The sequence below is a fragment of the Sphaeramia orbicularis genome, chromosome 12, assembly GCF_902148855.1.
Source record: "Sphaeramia orbicularis chromosome 12, fSphaOr1.1, whole genome shotgun sequence".
NCBI classification, from domain to species: Eukaryota; Metazoa; Chordata; class Actinopteri; order Kurtiformes; family Apogonidae; genus Sphaeramia; species Sphaeramia orbicularis.
In genome coordinates, this window is record NC_043968.1 from 74,030,573 (window position 1) to 74,053,424 (window position 22,852).

Below are 22,852 nucleotides of genomic sequence, written 5' to 3' on the forward strand. Positions count from 1 at the left end.
GTCAAAATGATAACTGGCTTTTATCATTTAGTGTAAAGTGTTCACATGATGGTGTTTGAGTACACAACACATAATACTGACAGCATGTTGGACCTTCTTTTTTTATTTCAATAACATAGAAAATCGTTTTTTTTAATACTCAACAAACACACTTTGACACAGATTCAATGTTATTTGGTCAAAAAGGGTTGACAAATACTGCGCACGAGTATCCATTAAGTCCATGACAGTGAAATTTCTCACTTTAACTTCAAAAAAGCTCTGAATGTTTCCAGACGCATTCATGTCACGACACTGTGTCATTCTCAGTCTCCAGTCCATTGAGTTACCTGCGAGCCATCTGCATCCTCTGTCTTTTAAAGGCTTTGTGTTTGTTCTTCTTAACCACTTTGGGCTCTGGTGCTTCTGTCTGAATGTGAACAGGCTTTTCCTCAGCTGGTGTTAAAAAGACGTCAGCTGTTACATCTTTGTCCACAGCCACGTTTGCCTCAGCCTTCTTCATTTTCTGAAGCTCTTTCACCATCTGTTTCTCGCGTACTTTGGCAGCTGCTGCGAGTCGGATCTGTCGCCGGTGCTGTAGGTGCACAAAGACAACGTTGTGACAAAATGTAAAGCTTTAGGTCAGATACTTTGAGTCTAGCAGTCAAACCACATGTATGCAGTGGCTGGCACCGTTCTGATCAAAACTATGAGGCCAACAGGCTTGAGTGGGAGTAACTTTAATTTACCATATTGGGAGATTGGAAGTCTGGGTTTTCATAAAGAGTTGGCCCTCCAAAGCTTCCCTGAAAGATCTTGATGAGGTTGAGAACAAAGCGAGGGCCTATTTCCACAAGAGAAGCATCCTCCTCGATGATCTGTGTGTGACAAATGATTACAAAATACAAATAACTATATGTGGTCCCATTCATCCAAGGAATGAAGCATTTATTAGAACCACTTAGCATTTACATAGCAAAGTCTTATTACCTGGTAGTTTCTAAACCAGATCCTGTTGTCTGCTATAGTGAAGGTGAAGACGTGGTCCACAAAGGGCTGACTCTTGGGGTGGTACCGTGGAGTAGAAAAGGTCTGCGACAGGAAAACAGATTCATTACGCTGCATCCATTTAGGTTTGCTTGATAGGTTATAATCAAATGCTTTTTAGGTATTATCATGGTCGTCTTAGTGAAAATATCTTGAGAACAGACCTGTGTGAAGAGCTCCTTCAGTAAACCATAGTGAGGCTCTGAGTCAAATTTCTGTACACATAAAAAAAAAAGACAAATTAAAAAGGTTCTAGCGTTTTATCTGACAAATTCTTTATGCCATTCAATCATCAACAGTCAGTATGAGACCATACTCAAACCAAATAAGATGTAGAAGCATCATGGGAGCTGAAAACAGTGTCAGCCTTTATTATATAATCACAAAATTGTATCAGTTGTCTATTCACCTGTTTAATAAAGTCGGGTCAAACTGACAGAATTAGAATACTTTATCATTATCTCCGCATTAGGGGTGTAACGGTGCACTTGTTTGTACTGAACTGTTTCGGTTCAGGGCCTTTCATACAATACGGAAGTGTACCGAACAGATACATGTAGCCTATGTGAAGAACGCAAACACTCGGGAAGCAGGGTGGACATAAGCAGAACCTATTGTGACGGCCCCGCACCCTTCTGGGCACTAGGGGTACTGTCAACTTCTTTTCCAGGTGGAGATGTCCTGATTGGTTGCACCTGTGTCGGGCCTATTTAAGCAGGTCAACGTGGATGCTCAGTCTCTCTCTCTGGTCTGGTCTCTCTTGGGTCTGCTCCCTGCCTGGTCTGATCTGCTCGGCTCTGGTCTGGTCTTGGGTCTGCTCGCTGCCTGGTCTGGTCCTGCTTTGCCCTGCCCTGGTCCTAATGCTCCTCTCGACTGGCGTTTGGTGCTGTAGCACTTTGTGTTTTTGTTGTTAGTTTGATTTAATAAACCTCTGTTACATTTTTACCACCTCCTCTGTTTCTATTTCTGCCACAACCTAGAGCCGGGTTGTGACACCATGTACAGGGTGGGGAAGCAAAATTTACAATGAACATTTAGTTGTTTTTTCTCAGCAGGCACTACGTCAATTGTTTTGAAACCAAACATATATTGATGTCATAATCATACCTAACACTATTATCCATACCTTTTCAGAAACTTTTGCCCATACGAGTAATCAGGAAAGCAAACGTCAAAGAGTGTGTGATTTGCTGAATGCACTCGTCACACCAAAGGAGATTTCAAAAATAGTTGGAGTGTCCATAAAGACTGTTTATAATGGAAAGAAGAGAATGACTATGAGCAAAACTATTAGGAGAAAGTCTGGAAGATACTATTAAAGAAGAATGGGAGAAGCTGTCACCCGAATATTTGAGGAACACTTGCGCAAGTTTCAGGAAGCGTGTGAAGGCAGTTACTGAGAAAGAAGGAGGACACATAGAATAAAAACATTTTCTATGATGTCAATTTTCTTGTGGCAAATAAATTCTCATGACTTTCAATAAACTAATTGGTCATACACTGTCTTTCAATCTCTGCCTCAAAATATTGTAAATTTTGCTTCCCCACCCTGTACATTCAGCAGCAGCAAATTCTCAGCGCTGCTGCTGCTGCAAAAAAACAAAACATGACAACAGAGAGTATAACAGAGGCACAGAAGCTGGGTCGGACATTTTAACCATGTTGTTGTTCCTTTATAGCAGAAAGGTTTTTATTTTTTAACTCAAGTTGGTAAAATAAAGTGAACCTGCTCCTCCTCTCCTTCACTGTGCCTCTGCTGCACGGTTACTGTGAGGTCATGTTCACATTCCCTCAGGGAATACTTTGAGGCATTCAAAAACACTCAGTAAATTACAGTGTTTGCCATAAACAAACACTGAACATTCAAAAATACAAAACTGTATAACATGTGGGGTGCCTGTTAATCCGCAAATGACTGAACAATATTTTGTAGAAATGTCCTGTGTCCCACAGGGAGTTACGGAGTGCACCCCACCCCCACCCCCCGGTCTCCTTCACTGTAATGAAAACGTACCAGACCAAACTTTTTCTGACCATTACACCCCTACTCCACATTATTTCACAAGGTTTTACTGGTCCTGTTTTACATTATCTCATCTGTTTTGAGTTCAATGGTGATTTAGTGCTGTGCCTTTCTCAAAAAAGCAATCATAAACATTTTATGTGTTCCAAAAGTCCATGCCAACAAATGACTTTTACACATAATGTGTAGCTGCACAGTTAGACTGTTATTAAACTTATTCAGTGGTGGATTAAAGTTAGCAGAATCGAGAATATTGGTAACTATATTCACATGTATGACATTCAATCAAATTTCAATACTGTGACAACCATAAAGGTTTTTGCTGAGCTTCTTCAGGGCACATTTTTGACTTTTGGTACTTACAGGATCAAATGACAGCAGTGGCCGGGATCCTTTAAGGCAGTTTCCTGTCATTTTGAGTTCAGCCAGTGTGTGAACTGTAGAGGAGACAATAATAAACATACTTTATCTGGCACATACCACCAGCACCCACACAGGAAAATGTAGTTGTCTTATAACATTTATTTTCTACACATCAGTAAAAAGAAACTTACTGTTCTGAACCAAGAACTTTGCAGAGGGTCCATGAGGGCTGTTTGAAACCCTGTAAGACAGGAATATTGTTGAAAATTAATCATACTGCCACATGAAATAAAACAAAAACTTTGAGATGTCAAGATGCTGAAAACTGACACTCACCACAGGTACAAATCTTGCTTCTTTTTAGCCTCAAAGAAGAGGCACTTGTTGCAGTTTTTGATTTCACATACCTGCGAAACAACACTGACTTTTACCACACTCTCATTTTTGAAGAAAACATGTGCCCAAATTTGTAATCACAGACTCACCTCATTGACAACAAACAGTTTGTCCTTTCTATCCATTTTCGTATCTAGATTGGGGCAGAAATTATTATTATCATTGAAGTAACACAAAGAATAGATAACTGTGATAAATGAGTGGGAGAATTCATTAACCTGCTTTTGAATGAGGCATCAAATTCCGCAAATCCTGCATCAAGTGTCGTGTCCTGAAGTTGATGCCTCTGGAGGAGAAAATGAGTACCCTTTCCTTGTTGGTCCATTTGCCCTGAAAAGAGTTTGTTTTAGGTCAAAGCAGACTGCAACAAGACTGTTATGTAGGTTCACACTAAAAACTCAGTTTCATTTGGACATATGTTAACATAGTCACAGACGTGGCTACATTTCAACAGTCCTTGCAAATATCAACACTAATCAAGTCAGTTTATTTATATAATAACACATTCAAAAAAAAAAAATAGAAGTTGACCTAAAGTGCTTTACAGACAAAGGTAGTAATAACACTTAGAAATCAGGGTAGAACATGGGCTATAGCATTAGAAAGGCAAAGAATACAACACAAGTTTTTAAAAAAATTTAATTAAGACTCAGGGTTAGGTATTATCAATAAGCACATAAGATAAAATATGTACATATAGATCAAACAAAAACAATTTTAATAAACAGACATTAAAATAACAAATATAATTCAGACAAAAACAGAATAAAAACAAGCTAAACAAAACAGAAGGGTAAAAAGACGGGGTTTCAAGTTAGATTTCAAACTGGCAGTGGTTTGGGCAGAATTTGATGTGAGGTGGGACACTAGTGACAATTATAAACATTATTATCGGAATTTCACTTAAGTGTTTTTTAAAGTCCGTGTCGGTCATGTTAATCGCTTAAATTATCAATGATAAAGTAACTGAAAACATGTGAGGTTTTAGCTAGCTGCTAGCTAAGATGCTACCAACTTCGCTCGTTCATAACAAACCCGAGGCCTTACCATGGAAACCGGCGGAGGAATCGTGACTTCATTTGTCTTCTCCTGGTTGGTTTCAGCCGGTGGTTCACTGACATCAGCGACAAACTTTACTTTCTTAGACTTTTTATCACCAGGACCCGGTCCTCCACGTTTTCTCTTGAACGTCGACATGTTTTCACTCAGGCACAAGTCTCGCGTAACCAGGACTGTACACGTGAGAGTGGAGAATGGGGGAAAGAGCGCCTCTAGTGTCCAGGAGGTGGTACTGCATGTAGAATGACTATCTCCAATTACATACTGTGTAAAACTTACTGTAAACCTTTGGAATGTCGATATGTGGGGGTTTTTTAGACTACAGTGGATTAATAGCTAAATATCTGTTTTATTATTCATTCAGAATAAATAACATCTGCCTGCCTCGACCGTTTGAGTGAGCCTTTTATTTGTCATCTTCAGTTTTGCAAAATTATGACAATGACCTAATGACCTAATTTGTTTAATTAAGTAACTGTACATTTTTCTATACTATTTTATCCTGTCCTATGAGAGTTTTATAACTCATCAGAATTTTCCTATACCTTTCAAAGAATACAACTCAGTGATAAAAGCAATCCCCTCTGGCTTACTTAACCTTTTCATGCACGAATTACGAGAACCTTAATCAAAATTTTTTCCTGAGTGTTTTTATTCCTGTTTAGGCATGAAAAAAACGATGTGATAGAAAATTTTCTTCTGGAAAATAAATTAAAAAATAAAATAAAATAAAATAAAATAAAAATACATTTAAAAATACATTTTAAAAAAGTAATAATCACAAGAAAATTCTTATGAACCTATTTTTCATGAAGTTACAAAAAATATCCACTCAGCTGGACACCACACATTTAATTTTTGACACACAGAAACATGTATTTACTGATAAATTGTGTGAAAACTGTGGGGAAGGCTTGTGATTCTGGGGGTTTATCCTCAGGAGAGATCTACATAATGTTACCAATTCATGTCAGAAAAGACATGTAGTGTCTTAAAACTTTAATGAAGATATGTGTAAAAAAAAAAAACAACAACAACTAAAAGAACAACAAAATCCATGAATATACAAGAGAACAGCTGTAGAATAGCTGTCCACTGTAGTGACCGCTATGCATGAAAGGGTTAATTTAATGAAAAGTCACTTATCCTTCTGTCACAAAATTAGGCCAGTGGGCACATCTGTGTTGCTTTTCAATGGTATCAATATACAAGACAAGAAATGTAACAATAAACATATAAGGACAATTTTTCAAGATAAAAAGAGGTTTTCACCATAAGGAAAATTTTATTGAAGCTCTTATTTCAAGGACATAGACTGGGAAAAAGCATGGCTTTTACCTCACACATACTGCATCCATAACAAAGTAAAAGAAATTCATTTCAAAATTCTTCACAAGATATATCCTGTCACCTCTTTCATTTCAGAATTCAAGGATGTGGATGACTCTTGTGTTTTTTGTGGACATGCTGATGAAACTTTAAATCATTTGTTTTTTTCAGGAAATGTCACAAAGCAATTTTGGTCTAACCTGTGTTCTCATATCTTCACCCAAGTTAACATATCATACTGTTTTTCCCTGAAAGATGTTATATGTTATTATGAAAATAAGAACAAATATCTGAAATATGAAGTTATTTTTTTTTATTTTATTGGGTAAATATTTCATTCATAAACAAAAATTTTCAGCCTCTAAACCAACCTTTCCTCATTTTTTAACTGAATTCAACTTACTTTATAACTCATTAACACTTGTTAATAATAACAATTTAAAAATAGAACATTTCTGGATAGCTATGACAAGTTATTTAATAAATCTTCTGACATTTGATGACATTTTAGATAAGAGATTATTTATATGTCTATTTATTTATTCATTTTTATTTTTTGGTTTGTTTTTGTATACGTATTGTTGAAAATGTATTCTGTGCGTGTACTGATTTTATGATTGTATTTTATTTTTATATCTGTATTCTTGTGTGTTGTGTGTATGGTGTTATATGTTAAATGTCTGACAGAATTGTAAATTGATATTTAAATAAAATTTATTTAAAAAAAAAAAAAAAAATCCTTTACTATTTTGGCTGCATTTGTAAATTAGTCTTGTTCTATTCTCTCAATATTTCCGTGTTAATATTGAAATATTTGCTGAATTCTGTACAGGTGCAAACCTCTGTGTGACCACTAGAGAGCATCAGGAGATATCCGATGGCCATAAAGAGTCATTCTGTGAAAGAATAATAGAAAGGGAACAATAGATAGGTGTGTTACTGATTGCTGAAGAAGTAATAGCAGTAATGTAAATTATTTGGATTGCCTGGCCTTAAACGGGTACTCAATAAGAAAGATGTAATAAAATCCTAGTGTACATAATTGGGCAATATTTATAGATAAACAGATCATACAGGTTGAAACCAATTCAGGTGTATCTGAAAGGCTTGAACACTTTCCTAATATGTGCATCATATTTTAATCTGAAGTCAGCACCTAAATATTTTAAGTCATTAACCTTTTCAATTTCTTTCTGATTAACGACTATAAAGAAGCCTTCACATCAGTTGTTTCTTGTAGAGAAGCACATTGGGCAGAGAAAGCTGCTGCAGTTGATTAATTAAAAGGCAAAGCAAATGTATTTGTACAGCACCATTCATACACAAGGTAATTTAAAGTGCTTTACAGAGGCGTAGAAACAGATAATAGCAACAGCAATTAATGGTGAGCAGATTATTTAAAATATAACATGTAGGGATGTAACGATTACTGGTATAACGATAAACCGTGGTAAAATACCAGACGGTTAGTATTACTGTGTAAATTCTAATTATCATGATAACCACGTTTGATTACCGCACTTTTAGGGGAAAAAACCTTATGTAAAAATCTGCTTTTATGTCAAATATTTGAGTATAGTTTTAATTTATTACAATTTTAATTTTATATACCTAATATTTGGAACCAATATTCATTTTTAAAGTCTTTGAAAAGGTTCGTTAAGCATCTTTGTGTTATATATGCAATAAATTACATACATTTTTCAAATCGGATATTATATTTTTTTGTGTTTTTTGTCCTTTTGTGTTGATATTGTAGGTTAACCCTTTCACGCATAGTGGTCACTACAGTGGACAGCTGTTCAAAGGTGTTCTCTTGTACACTCACAGTCTATGAAAACTTTGACACCATATTTTTCGACATAATTGAAGTTTCTATTGACTGTCAGTATATATTCATGGGTTTTGTTGTTTTATTTTCATATCAGCCGACACAGTGGCTGCTGATGCATAATCCCGAACTCTGCAATTCATACCATTACTGTAACTTTACTGTTCTAGATAAATCTGATCTGCAGTGACATGTTTGAGTGTTAAAAAAAAAGTGCTAATTGTTATTAGAGATGTAATTAACAGGGTTTTTTTTTTTTTCTTTTTTAATCAAAAACTTGTTTTTTGGATATTATCTCCATGAAATGACTAATAACTAGTATTAGAGTATGCTAAAATGTGAGAAAACATCAAATTAGCTGCATTAAATATGTTTTTATTTCACAGTTTTCACACAGTATATCAGTAAATACATGTTTTTATTCTTCTAAAATTAAATGCATGGTGTCATGGTAGCTGAGTGGATGCAAATTGTAACTCCATGAAAAATAGGTTCATAAAAAATTAAATTGCATTTTTTTTGTTTTCATACCTAAAGAGGAATAAAAACCACTTGGGGGTGGGGGTGGGGGGTGTCTTGATTAAGGTTCTCATAATTCATGCATGAAAGGGTTAAAGTGAAAAAATAATAGACAGACGATATAGATGAAGTTGTGCTGAAAAAAAAATCCCAAACATGGGTATAGTAAACATTTGTTTATATAGTATATAAAGGCAAAATAAAAGGACTGAAAAATGGCCAAAATAGGCCCAGACCACTAAGGGTTAATATTTGAATGTTTCTGCCAACAGAAGGTACATTGTGCCTATTATTTTATTTTATTTTATTTTATTTTGTTGTTATTTTTTAAATACAACTTGGTTAAATTATTTCGGTGTGTGTATCAGTACTCTTTAAACATTTAATGATAATAATGATAACCGTGATAATTTTGGTCACAATAACAAAAAAAAGACATGTTATTAGGGATGTAACGATATGAAATTTTTGTCTTTTTTTCCACTTCACCTGCTTCTACTGAGGGACTACAAAGGTCTCGGAGGTGTAGGTACATTCCTAAACTGTAGGGGACAGCAGCGTGCGTTCAGTACTTAGGACCGGCACATATAACAGAGAAAATGTGGGCAAATCTCGCGATATCTTTCTCTATCAGACACTGTAGTTATCTTACCGGTGAAAGCTTTACATTCATGGGTTTAAACTGTGTTATTACTATATTTATATTGACTATCCGTTACTATTAAGGTACAGTTCTCATAGTTAACTATGTAAGACTTGAATATTTTAATGATACATTTATTACAGAAGATGTCTAACTTTTAACAGTAGAAGCTGCCGGCCGGTCGTTAGCATGTTGTAGTTAGCAGCTAAATGCTAATGAGTCCAAACTAGACCTTTTTTAACAGAAGATTTATATTAGATTTTTATAAACTTCCAAGTAACAATGAAGTGTCACTATGAAATCTTGGGTGTGAAACGGGACGCAGGAGACGATGATTTGAAGAAAGCTTATCGTAAATTGGCACTGAAATGGCATCCAGGTAAGTTGTCTGGGTTGGTGAAGGAGCATCAATAACATATACGGGTATATTACAAAATGAAAAGAAAAAAATAGATAAATATAAGAGGAAAAAATATACAGGCATATTGGAAGGTCTTTCGTAACGCAATGACCACATTATCCATCCATTTATACGCAATATGTTACATTCTTAGTAATGCACAAGCCATGACCCAGTGTAGCAGTGATTAGAACAGTCATATTTAACCTGCGTCTTCTCCAGTTCATTCATAACAATAAACTCAAATGATCTTTCAGTCCCAGAAACTGAATAGCTAATGTTTACAGTTACCTGGAAAAGTAATATTCAAGGCACAGGAGCCAGAGGCCTGACACCTCCTGTCCTAGCACTGGCAGACATTCCATTATAAATATTTTAATAAAGTTCTTCCCAGGCTTATCACAGATTTTCCAAGGATTATCTCTGGACCTGCTGCGGTGGTCCTGCCTCTCTCCTGCCTTCATCATCATCACTCATCTATCCTCAGCTGCCTCCATGTGTCTCCCCCTACTCCCCCTCTCCCCCTCTCCCCCAGTCTCTATCTCTATCGCTCTCTCTTTCTCTCTTTCTTTACCCTCTCTCTTTAACCCCAACTGGTCAAGGCAGACGGCCATCCTCCAGGAGTCTGGGTCTGCTCGAGGTTTCTGCCTGTTAAAGGGAAGTTTTTCCTCGCCGCTGTCACCAGTCACAAGTGATTGCTCCTGGAGGATTCTGTTGGGTTTCTGTAAATTGGCTTAGAGTCTGGTTTTGACCAACTCTATATATAAAGTGTCATGAGATAACTTTTTTGTTGCGATCTGGCGCTACAGAAATAAAATTTGAATGATTGAGTGATTTAATTAGTTTTCCCCTGTAAGTCGCTTTGGAAAAAAGTGTCTGCCAAATGCATAAACATAAATATAATATTCCAAACCAAGAAAAACTGTCATTTTTCTGTCTTTATTCATGTTTTGTGCTTGTAGATATTTAAACAACCATTTACATCAGAGAATTCCCCTTTTGGTCACCAATCTCAGGAATAACATCTGCTTTAAAGCTGTCCGGCATATTGATGCTTAAAAGGAAATTTCTTTCTATGATTCTGATGATCACCCTGTCTAAATCGAAAAATTGAACCTCATATGGGCGTATTGCTTTAACATTGACTTTTCTGATTGAAATGTCCAGATAAGAATTTGGACAATGCTGAAGAAGCAGCGGAGCAGTTCAAGCTGATCCAGGCAGCTTATGATGTCCTAAGTGATCCACAGGAGAGAGCTTGGTGAGTGAAAATGAATCACGCGGCACACAGTATTTCCTATTGCTCTGGTAATGTCAGTCATTTGTAGATGCCATATTGATGCTCCTCTGTCTCTCTCTTGGTGGCAGGTATGATAATCACAGGGAAGCTTTGCTAAAGGGAGGCCTTAGTGGAGATTATGAAGATGACAGCATTGACCTGCTCCAGTACTTCACTGTGACTTGTTACTCTGGATATGGAGACGATGAGAAGGTTGGTGTTTAGGGTTAAATGTCAAATATCAAGACAGCATTAACCCTTTCATGCATGAATTGTGAGAACCCGAGTCAAGATTTATTTTTTGAGTGTTTTTATTCCTCCTTAGCCATGAAAAAAACAATGTGATTGAATTTTTTTTTCTATGGCGTTACAAAAATATCCATGCATTTAATTTTTGAAGCAAAGAAACATGTGTTTAAAACCAAATATCAGAAAGTGATATGAAAACAATGAAATAAAAACATTTTTAATGCTGCTAATCTGATGTCTTCTCACATTTCAACATATTCTAATGCTAGTAATTACTCACTTCATGGAGATAATATGCAAAAAAAAACCTTTTTGTCTATCAAATAACAATTGATTTACACTCAAACGTGTCACTGCAGATCAGGTTTATCAAGAACATCAGTTACAGTAATGGTCTGAATGTCAGAGTATGGGATGATGCATCAGTGTCCACTGTGTTGGCTGATATGGAACTAAAACAACAAAACCCATTAATATACAAGAGAACAGCTGTAGAATAACTGTCCACTGTAGTGACTTATGCATGAAAGGGTTAGAGTCTGAAATCTATGTTCCCCTTTCAAAATAGTGTCAAAGTCACTCAGCTGCTAAACTGCAGGCATACGTTGCATAGTAAGAACTAATATGAGGATTTAGTTACACAACATATTAATAATTCAGATGGTTCTGGTTATACCAACATCTACCTGAAAACTGCAAATAAAAAGTATTTTTCAGAAAAACTCTCTCCTGTAATGACATAAAAGCTTGTGATTGTTTGTCTATATATATCAGCCCTGTGATGAATTGGTGACATGTCCAGGGTGTATTCCGCCTTCGCCCATAAGTAACTGGGATAGGCTCCAGCGACCCCCGTGACCCTAGTGAGGATAATGCAGGTTCAGCTAATGAATGAAAAAAAGGACTCATAAATGAACTGCTGAATAAGGAAACGGTAGCTACATTTATTCCATCTTAGTTATCTGATGGTGTGAGGAACTTTAATAATCCTTCTGAAATAGCAAATGGATTCACTGACTTTTTTGTTAACATTGGCCCTTCTTTAGCTAAAAATATAGTACATTCAGATGATAATTTCTTAGTAAATATTAATGAGCAATATCTTAATATAAGTATATTTGACCTTCCTACCCCAAAAGAAATACATGACATCATACTGGGAGTAAGAGACCCCTCTGCAGGACATGATGAAATAAGAGCAGGCTTGATTAAAAAAGTAGTTTCCTCTATTACTGAGCCCCTGACCCACATTATAACTTTATCTTTCAAATCAGGTGTTGTACCAAGAGACCTTAAAGTAGCCAAAGTAATATGACTGTTCAAATCGGATGATTCCAGCACATTTTCAAATTATCTGTTTTACCCTTTTTTCTAAAGTAATGCAGAAGCTACTGTATTCAAGAATAATGAAACATTTGGACATAAGCAATTATTATATAACCAGATCTGTCTTGGTGGAGGTCTGCGCTCTCAGTGCTTTTCGTGTTTTTATTGTCGTTTGTGATGTGCAAATAAATAAATAAATAAATAAATAAATAAATACCTGAGGTTTAGAGCGATCAACCTGAAGAGCGAAGGCAGTAATAAATAATAAAGTAATAACCTCTTTTAAATTACTGTAGTCTTATCATTCTCTGAACTGGTATTGTCTTTATTTTAATTTAATCTTTCATTTTTTGGTTGTTATTTCTAGTTTCATTTGCTCTTATTTTGGGTTGTTATATGTCATGTCATGATGTCAGTGTACTTGTTTTCCTAAAAGACATTAAATAAAGTCATTATCATTCATATATTGCCTGTTGTTTTTATGTGATCTCTTTCTCCAGGGCTTTTACATGGTCTACAGGAACCTCTTTGAGTCCATCGTTAAGGAGGAGATGGAACATGGCAAAGTAGACGATGAGGATGAAGACGAGGACTTCCCTCCTTTTGGAGACTCTCAGAGTGACTATGATACTGTGAGCTATTCCTCCACTTATAGCATTCCTCTCTCTGATCATATAAAAGTACTGCATACTACTAGATAACGTGTATTCAATCATCTTCCTTTTATATCTCACAGGTAGTGCATGTATTTTATGGCTACTGGCAGAGCTTCTGCACTCGTAAAAATTTTGCCTGGAAGGAGGAGTACGACACAAGGCAGGCATCCAACCGCTGGGAGAAAAGGGCCATGGAGAAAGAGAATAAGAAGACTAGAGAAAAAGCTCGTAAGGAGCGTAACGAGCTGGTACGTCAGTTAGTGGCTTTTGTGCGCAAGCGAGATCGTCGGGTGCAGGCCCACAGGAAGCTGGTGGAGGAACAGAATGCAGAGAAGATCAAAAAGGTTGAGGAGCTGAGGCGAAAGCAGAAACTCGACCAGGCCAAGTGAGTAGGAGGCGGTTTTAGTTTTCTGTATTTGTGTTTAAAAGGTTAATTATGCAATTAACAGAATCAAATAGAAGACATGGAATGTAATATTCATAATGACGTGTTCAATAGTGTATGATCCAAATAGGAGTCATGTTTTCGTTGCTGTAGAATGAGCTGTTTTTATTATCTCACTGGCTGATAGGCCATGAGCTATTGTGAAGGTGCTGTGTCCGCCGTCGTCTTGGTTAGCAATTTCTTCAAACATCGTCTTTGACAAAACTACTGGTCAGATTCAGGTCAAATTTTATATGTAACTTCCTTGGGAAGGGTTAGGGTTAGGGGATTAGGACTTATAGTAGTCATATATGAACTTTCATGTAATTAGTTGAGTTCTCCAGTGAAAGTACCACCCACTTCTATTGGGAGATTGATCTCCTGCATCAAGACCTCAGACCTCTAACATAGAGACAGAACCTGACAACCTCACAAATTCAAGTTATTATTGATTCTTGATAGAACATGCCAGTGAGATACACGGACAATGGTGCCATTTTCTACAGAGGGAGCATCCAGTGTTAAAGTGTTAAATTCTTCATTAATTCAACTCCACAGGTCCATCTTCAACCCTATTTCTGAGTAATGACACCAGAAAGGTCGTTTTGAGCACTGGCCCATTAAATGCAAATGAGCCACTTCAGGCCCCGCCCCCTCCAGGTTGTTGGCTGTGCTGCTCTGTCCTGTTGCACCACTTGTGTTCATTAATACAACAAACAACTGAACATTTTAGGTAGCCTAATTGGCTTGAAGTTTGGACATATTTTCAGTATGGACTACAACCGCTGCTGCTGATAAACAGTTATGTTGTACTCGGAGAAATGTTTGTTGGAAGTCTTGACCTTACATGTGCAAATGTTCTGATGTAACTAGTTATAGACGTAGCAAATAAAGAAGGAATAAAAACGGGTTGAAGAAATCTACTTGATTTTTGCTAAAATTAATATAAAGATAGCTTTGCAGCACCTGGAGGGTTCAGATTCAAAGTTTTTGAACTATTAGGGTCCAAAAACACATATAACTGTACCAAAGACTAATAAAAGTGGCATTTAGCAAAAATATGACCCCTTTAAGACACCAACAACCACTATGTTTGTATGTACTGTATTACGGACAAGAGTTAATATTTCCTTTACCAAAAAGCCCAGAACAAACAAGCTAGGCATGCATAGCTTGTTTTGACTGTGTCAGTGCTGTAGGTAGGTCTGACATCCTTCATCATAGATGTTAGGTAGATATGGGATAGAATAGGGGTAGATAATAATTGAGTTGTATGGCTAGTTCTTAGGCAGCGCTGAGCTCTAGATGCTGCAACACTGTATTTTCCAAACAGTGTCCAGAGACAAGTGTTTTTGGTGGAACATTTACATGAGGAAGTACACCACTGTATTAACATGAAATGGCACAGAAGACACGTGTCTTGGTACAAACCTGGTATTTTAAGGGAGTAGTTGTAGACTATGACAGTCCTGACTCTGCAACGGAAATCAAATAAAATAGGGGGAAACAGGGGGAGACACATGAATGCACAGCAAACTGAACTATAACTGTTAAAAACTAAAACAGCTGTTGCTAGTATATAAGTACAAATACCCATAGCTGTTAACAGTTAAAACTATTACTCTAAGTACTAACAGTGGGTATACTACTACTGCAGCTGTTAGTAGCAATAATATAAACCTCTACCATCTATATAACTATATAATAAACACTATCACAATTATATGGATAAAATGAATAATGATGATGAAGGCAGCGAAGAGGCAGGACCACAGCAGCAGGTCCAGAGATGATCCAGGGAAAAGCTGTGAGGACATAAAGCACAAAGACTCCAGGGAATAAGGAGAGTCACTAACAAATATTGACTCTTATGTGAGAAGATTACTTTTAGTGAGTTAGACCACAAACAAGCCAAATGCTGGCTCTAACAAGGGCCTTTAGATTTTTTTGCATCTTAACATTTTTAGTGGGAGGGTGAAGAGAGAGTGGTATTCACATGGTTCCAATCTCCATCCTCACCACTAGATCCCATGAAATATTACACCGTGATCCTTTAATTTGTCAGTAAAATGCGACACATTCTGCCCTCAACACAAACTGTACTGTGTGTTCATCTAAGACTGGCAGAGGAGTACAAGGAGCAGAGCTGGGCGGCCATGTCTGAACTGGAGAAGGAGCTGCAGCAGATGGAGGCTCAGTATGGACAGGAGTTTGGAGACGCATCTGAGAGCGAAGACGAAGAGCAGGACGTGGACGCACGAGAGAAAGCCAGCGAAGACGGAGGAGGTCAGTTAGACTGTGATTTACTGCTCAAACTGTTCATCATCTGTTCTGTTTACCGTACAGTATGTCCCAAAAAAAAGGACAAAATCAGACTTTCCGCATTGATAACTTTAAAGATAATTAAACAATCTAAAGGCTGTTTCAGGGTATGAAACTATAATTTATTACCTACATCTTGCAGAAAACCTCATTCAATTTGCTTCAGTGGTCACAGAGAAATGTGGATCTTTGTAAAGCATGTGAGAAGTCCCTTCCCTCCAAGTTTTGTAAGGAAACATGTTGTCCATTGTGTTCACGCCTTACAAATACAAAGTTGTTCATTGTGTTCATTGTCATTCAATGTGCTAGGTAGAGCGTTTATATTATTTTGTTTTAACCAAGAACAACATTTTTTTTAGTTTTTAAGGGAAGAGTTCAGTGTAAATATGTAAATGTTATTGTTCATGATCATCTTGATGAAAAAAGAGAGAAAAAAGAAAACAGAAAACAAAGCCAAAAAAGTGGAAGAGCTCAGTCCAGTCTTCCATGAGTTAATAATTTAATATCTTTCTTTAATCATTCATTTTCGTACCTTACCAGTGTTTGCAAAATTCAGAAATCTGCTTCCTTTTTGATGTAATTCATTATTAATTTTGTTAGTTGAAAATGAAAAGAAACAAGCAGTCACTTTTTCAAAACAGATATTTTTGTGTGAGAACACAATTCACAACTTTGTATTTATACGGTGTTAACACAATGGACAACGTGTCTCCTTACAAAACTTGGAGGGAAGGGACTTCTGCCATGCTTTACAAAGATCCACATATCTCCATGACCACTGAAGCAAATCAAATGGGATTTTCTGCAAGATGTAGGTAATAAGTTATAGTTTTATTCCCTGAAATTGTATTTTAATTGATTCACTATTTTTGAGGTTATCATTGCAGAAAGTCCGACTGTATTGTTTTTTTTTGGGACATTTGGTAGATATGTTGGAATAGAAAAAATGTGTTTTTATGTATTTGCAAATGTAAGCTGAGATCAGTGTGAGCAGGTTTTAATGAATTGTTGAACCTGTTATTTAAGTGTAAATAATTGTTCCTATTATTATGAGGTGTTGTGTTTGTGGTTGTCGTCAGCTTTAAAATTAATATAAATGTGTTCACAGATCAGCCCGATGCAGATGAGCTGACTATTGACTATTACGATGACCTGTACTGCCCAGCTTGTGATAAATCCTTTAAATCGGATAAAGCGTGAGTAGCTCTGTCCATCTCTGTCTGCTGCTACTTTTTTCTTCAGTTTTAGTTCTTACATCTTTTAACTTTCATCACAGCTACATCACACAGAAAAAAAGCACCTGCAGTTTTAACAAGTGCAGGACCTGAGTGCACATTTGAGCCGAGTGTAGCTTTGACTACTGATGTGGTGAAAACAAAGAATCCACTTTAAAAAATGATTAATTAAGGTCAATTTACTGGATAGTTTGTAAGTTTGTTTCTGCTCAACTTCGTGACAGACTAAAGCCTCTGGATCTGCTGCATTCAGTATTACGCAGTGACCAAGCGAAAGCAGTTTCTCACAGATTCGGCCACAAAATGAACCAGATCACTACAATGTAAAATTCTCCAGTCCACCAGTTTTTTTGTTTTTTTTTTAACTTACATTTTATTGTTCCATTTTTGAAATTTTACAACACAAACATTTAGAACTTAGTGTCAGTTATCGTCCTGTATATTGTCCATTTTTTCCATCGATCTTCACAAGTTGCTTGCTGTAGTCTTATGATATATGTAAGTCTCTCCATGTTGTGAATTTCCTCCACAATGTCTCTCCAATTATTTAGGGTAGGGGGGTCCTCTTTGCAACATTTTCGTGTGATGGCTTATTTAGACGAAGCCAAGAGGATTTTAATCAAATATCCATCCCCACTTGGCACCAGGTTGTTTTAAAGAATGACTCTAGTAGGTGGGTGGAGGTAAAGGCCACATTTGGGTTCAGCACTCACAAAGAGAGCGAAAGTGCTGGTGCATGGAATTCCCATTCCCACAATGCACTTTGTGTCAAAATTTCCAAAAAAGCCTGAGTGACGTTTTGGTTCAGGAGTCTGGGTCTGCTCGAGGTTTCTGCCCGTTAAAGGGAAGTTTTTCCTCGCCACTGTCAACAATCACAAGTGTTTGCTCCTGGAGGATTCTGCTGGGTCTCTGTAAACTTGATTTGATTCTGATTTGAATTAATAAAGCACTTTGTGACTCGGTCTGTGAAAAGTGCTCTATAAATAAAATTTACTTACTTACTTACTTATGTAAACAAGTGGACTGTGTTTATGATGGAGTCATCTTCGAAGTTGTTCACTGTGAGGGAAGTGATTCAGGTGTGTAAGCACAGAAAGACTAATGGTTTAGTGATAATTAGGATATGACTAGGGCAGCGGTTTCCAACCTTTTTTGGTTTGTGACCCCATTTTAACATCGCAAATTTCTGGTGACCGCAGACATTCAAAACGTAGACTTTTTTTTTTTTTTTTGCCAAAATTAATTTGTTTTGATCATGTAATAGTTTGCTATACTATGTTGCAAATAAATGTTAATTTTAGACGACATTTAGTCTATATGATGTATATTATTATGGACGGAGGCAGAAAAGCCAGGTGTAGATTACTGCACAAAGGGAGAATTTGAATTTCCTTGGTTAAGATATGTACAGTCAGTCCAGCTTGGATTTACAAGTCTGACAATTAATACTGAACAAATAAGAACTCAAACTATGAATTATGAAAGAGCTGCAGCATCTGAAACTGACCACAATGAACATTTGACAGATAAACAGAACCACAGTGCTTCAGTTTCACACTCACAGTTTGTCATGTCTTTTATGGATTGGGATTGTCTTTCTCAACTCACCATATATTTTTTATTCGTAAGTTGTTGGGGTTTTTTTCCAGAAATTTCAGGCTACCCCATTTGAATTCCAGCCGTAGGATCCCGACCCTAAGGTTGAAAAACACTGGACTAGGGTTTTATAAATTTGGAAAAGAATTTGTGATGAAAGTCATATGCTGCTTTAAGGTTAGGCACATGGCATCCACAGCTTAAAGTCCACCGGAAACAGTGGTCTGTTCCAGTTTGTCATTGTTTTGTTGTAGTGTGAATAGAGATATTTTGTAAAACAAAAGTTGTGTGGACAGAATTCTTCTTCTTCTTATTTTTAATGGAGATGAAAATACCCATTTAGAAATATATTCCTATTGGAACATAGCCATTAGAAAGGACTTTACATGACATTAGTCCTTTCTAATGGCTGTGCTGATGATAATTCTACTGAATTGTTGGTGCTTATATTCTTTCTTCTTGTTTTTTGTCTTTTCTACAGGATGAAGAACCATGAAAAATCCAAAAAGCACCGGGAGATGGTGGCATTGCTACGGCAACAGTTGGAGGAAGAAGATGATTCACTTGGCATGACTCAGGGTGAAAAGGATGGAAGAGAGGAAGAAAAGGAGCAGGAAGATGAGGAGGAGGAGGACGAGGAGGAAGAAGAAGAGGAGGAAGATAAGCCGAGGCAAAAGTATGGAGCTCATGGTGGATTTAACAAAATGATTGGATTTCACACCCGTTTGTCTTAACACTTGAGTCATTTTTACTGATATTTGGTCTGTCTACTCACACAGGCTGTCCAAAAAGCAGAAGAGAAAAAAGAAACAGCAGAAAGGGTTAAATGTGAGTAATGTCTGACCCAGACTTTAAAGGTGCGGGAGACTTTCGCGACCAATTTTTCATCAAGTCTGTAAAACCTCAGTCATAGCCTAAGTGTCACGAATCTGTAAGTCTTTCTGTGATTACTCACCTGAATCTCTTGCATTGCTGTGAACTATTTCAAAGTGCTTAGGCTATCACTCAGGTTTCCAGATTTGATAACAAAATCGGTGATGAACATCATACACAGCTTTAAGGACAACAAGCCTGCATTTGATTGATTTTGTACATTAAATCTTTCTCTCTCTTCATTCTTGGATTCATTAAAGCAAAGTGCTCCAGAAGAGAATGAAGACAAACCAACACAAACCCCATGTGATGTAGATGCCCACAAAGACCCAGAGGAGCCCACAGAGCCAGAGGAGAGGGGTGAACTTCCTCCCACTGAAGCCAAGAGGTCAGTCTGGTGTGGGGGGGGTGGGGGGGGGGGTGGGGGGGTCCAACCCATTTCTCAGACAATATTCACCTGATTCTTTTCAAATTTCACACATGTATCTTCTTGACATGTGCTTTTATGTCAATTTTTTGCATTTTTGTTAGGATTTTTTTTCAAGTGAATTCCTGGGTAGGCAGGGTATCAGTGGGTAGGAAGTGTTGTGTGACCGGGCGGGGGATGTTAATAGGCTCCGCTTACATTTTCACATGTTGTAACATTGAGTTGCTAGTGCTTATTCTCATGATTTATTCCAAAGTGGTTGCATTATTGTTTGATGAAGCCACTCCATCATTTTTATGACCCTTCAGTGCAAGAGAATAAGAAGAAATAACCTTTAACCAAAAAAAATCAAGAAATCGAAATCCAGCAGATAGATGTAGGGCATCTTTAGTGTTTTTTTTTTTTTTTGAGTGTTTTTGGAGAGATTTTTTTTAGTTTAGCTTCAGACTTTCATTTAGAGCTAATTTGTCTGTCTGCAGTTTAGTTCCCAACAGGCAGTTTCATTGTGTTTATTTAAGCATTTATATTTATTTATGTACAAGTTATTTATATACAAGATAACATAACAAGTGCATTAATTAGGAAGGTTTGTGGCAACAGAACTAATAGAGGATGGATGAAAATTACAGACAAAGTTATTGAAGATTCATTGTTTATTGTAAGTGTTTGGACAACAGAGACTAACATGACTCATGTTTTACTGTTTATTTGTTGTTCTCATATCCAACTAATTCTGTAAAGCCCTGTGAGGCAACCTTGTTTTGATTTAAGGCTCTACAAATGAAACTGAAATGAATTATGTAGAGAATGAATCATTTCCTATTTACAGGGAAATGCAACATCCTCAAATTGAACAATTTAGAAGAAAAACTTGTGAGAATTTCCTGGTAACTTATGTCTTTTCTACATGTTGACTCAGTTCTGGGAAGACGAAAGGAAAGAAAGGAGGAAAAGACAAACCAAAGAATATCAAACCCCACACAGGAGAACAGATGCCTGAGGTTTGTGCAGTCCAACTACATTCTCACCATGTTTGATGGGAATTATTGTCGATATCATTAACTGTTGTTTTACACATACAAGTATCTAACCATCAGTCAGATCAAGAGTGGTCAGGATGTTTTTGTTTTGTTTTTTTTTTAATACCCCCGGTCCCCCCAGATGGTGGAGATATAAAAAAGATGGTCCTTCTGTCTATCCGTCTGAGATTTTTGTCCAACTGATTTCTCGGACACTAATCACCCGATTCTTTTCAAATTGGACACACATGTTCTTTACATGTGCCTCTCTCAATTTCTACATTTTTTTTATTTTATTTTTTTTACAAATTTTTTAATAGTTTTTTTTTTTTTTAAATGAAAGTTAAGACTCAGTATTGATCCCTGGGTAGGCAGGGTATCAGTGAGCAGGAAGTGCTGTGCAGCCAGGCGAGGGTATTAGTAAGCTCCGCCTAGTCTTATCTGCTTGTCTTTTTAAAAGCTTTATTTTGTGTGTGTGTGTTTGTGTATATCCTTGCAGGGATCAGAAATAAACATGAGAGCACTGTTATTTCTTTATTTCTAAGTGTGTGTTTTTGACACATGCATTTTCCATTGTTCATATTTCTGCCTGCAGAGGGAAGTCAATCTCCGCTGTGTGACCTGCAACAATGAGTTCCCAACAAGAAATAAGTTATTTGACCATCTAAAGACAAGTGGCCACGCCTCCGCGCTCTCCCAACACGCTGCTCCGTCCACAAGCAAGAGCAAGAAAGACAAGAGGAAGAACAGATAACACACATTCAGCTGGGTTTACGACGTAGGAGAGCTCTGAGGAGGACAGAGCTGTAAATGTGGATTTGAATGGACTGCAATGACTGAGCCCGTTTACATACACACCAATACCCTGACCATTATCACTGGAGTTATCAGATTATTCAAGCGGTCATGTAAACTGCAGTAATCTGATTATGAGAAATCAGATTAACACACCTGGATTTCTCCCCAATACTCTGATGTCTTCCTGTATGTATACAGGTTGATCTGATTTATTTTGTTCTTTTACATCTGTACATGTAAAAACAATCATAGAAAACGAAAGTTACGTAGTCAAACGACAGCGGAAGACACGTAACAGGAAGTTTGAGTCCACCATCACTACATATGTATGTACTCCAAATGAAATCCAATAATGGACTGGAGCGTCTAAACCAGGTTTTTCAATTATCGCGTGTAAATATGTCAGACCTGATTTTTATGATCATGTAAACAGGCTCACTGATTCAACCATGTTCTTCAGCAGGAAACATTAAACTTGGGATAAATCTGTCTATTCAACCACGGAAGTGTTTCTTAAAACTGTAACTTTTCGGTATTGTCATGAAGAGTGGCGACTATAATTCCGTGTTCATCATATTAATTATTCAGGGTGTTCAACATAAACATCACAGAGTATAACCAAGTCCCACAGTTCTATCTTCAAACATCTAAAAATCTACAAACAGTCCAAAAGAAATCCGCCGAGGAGGTGTCCATGTCCAATAAGAAGCAAACAAAAATCCACACTGAAAATAAAAATAATCCACAGGCCTCAATCCTTTGGGCCAAACAATGAACCATGACGTCCCACGCAGGAAGCAGCGATTCTTCAAACAGAAAAACAAACTCACATCACGCCAACACCGGAGAACATCCACATTCAGGGTGTCAGAATCTGTGGTAGATCCAGTACCGATGCATCCAAGTGTGGAGTTAAATCTGATTCTGTATTGTCCCACTCAGGTCCTATGTAATTCTCCTGAACCGGTCTTGCATACATGAGAACACCGGTACTGGTCCACATTCTGGCAGTAGTCCACCATCTGGAGGAGCTTCTGCCAACCAACGTTCTCCATCACC

At 37.1% G+C, this 22,852-nt stretch overlaps 2 protein-coding genes across 2 annotated transcripts; one reads left to right on the plus strand and one right to left on the minus strand.

The window, feature by feature from the left end:
* Nucleotides 1-82: 82 nt before the first annotated feature.
* Nucleotides 83-5,029, minus strand: bxdc2 (brix domain containing 2). The gene is made up of 10 exons (XM_030151113.1): nt 4,856-5,029; nt 4,027-4,138; nt 3,898-3,941; nt 3,749-3,819; nt 3,604-3,653; nt 3,413-3,486; nt 1,191-1,241; nt 970-1,071; nt 729-857; nt 83-574 (listed from the first exon to the last, which is right to left on the minus strand). The coding sequence occupies exons 1-10, from the start codon at nt 5,003-5,005 to the stop codon at nt 326-328; spliced, it is 1,032 nt and encodes a 343-aa protein (XP_030006973.1). The 5' UTR covers nt 5,006-5,029; the 3' UTR covers nt 83-325.
* Nucleotides 5,030-9,168: 4,139 nt separating this feature from the next.
* dnajc21 (DnaJ heat shock protein family (Hsp40) member C21) lies at nt 9,169-22,282 on the plus strand. Its single transcript, XM_030150778.1, has 12 exons — nt 9,169-9,568; nt 10,757-10,850; nt 10,958-11,081; nt 12,944-13,075; nt 13,180-13,484; nt 15,643-15,809; nt 16,954-17,041; nt 19,158-19,352; nt 19,456-19,504; nt 19,810-19,937; nt 20,896-20,977; nt 21,591-22,282. The coding sequence occupies exons 1-12, from the start codon at nt 9,472-9,474 to the stop codon at nt 21,747-21,749; spliced, it is 1,620 nt and encodes a 539-aa protein (XP_030006638.1). The 5' UTR covers nt 9,169-9,471; the 3' UTR covers nt 21,750-22,282.
* Nucleotides 22,283-22,852: the final 570 nt, after the last annotated feature.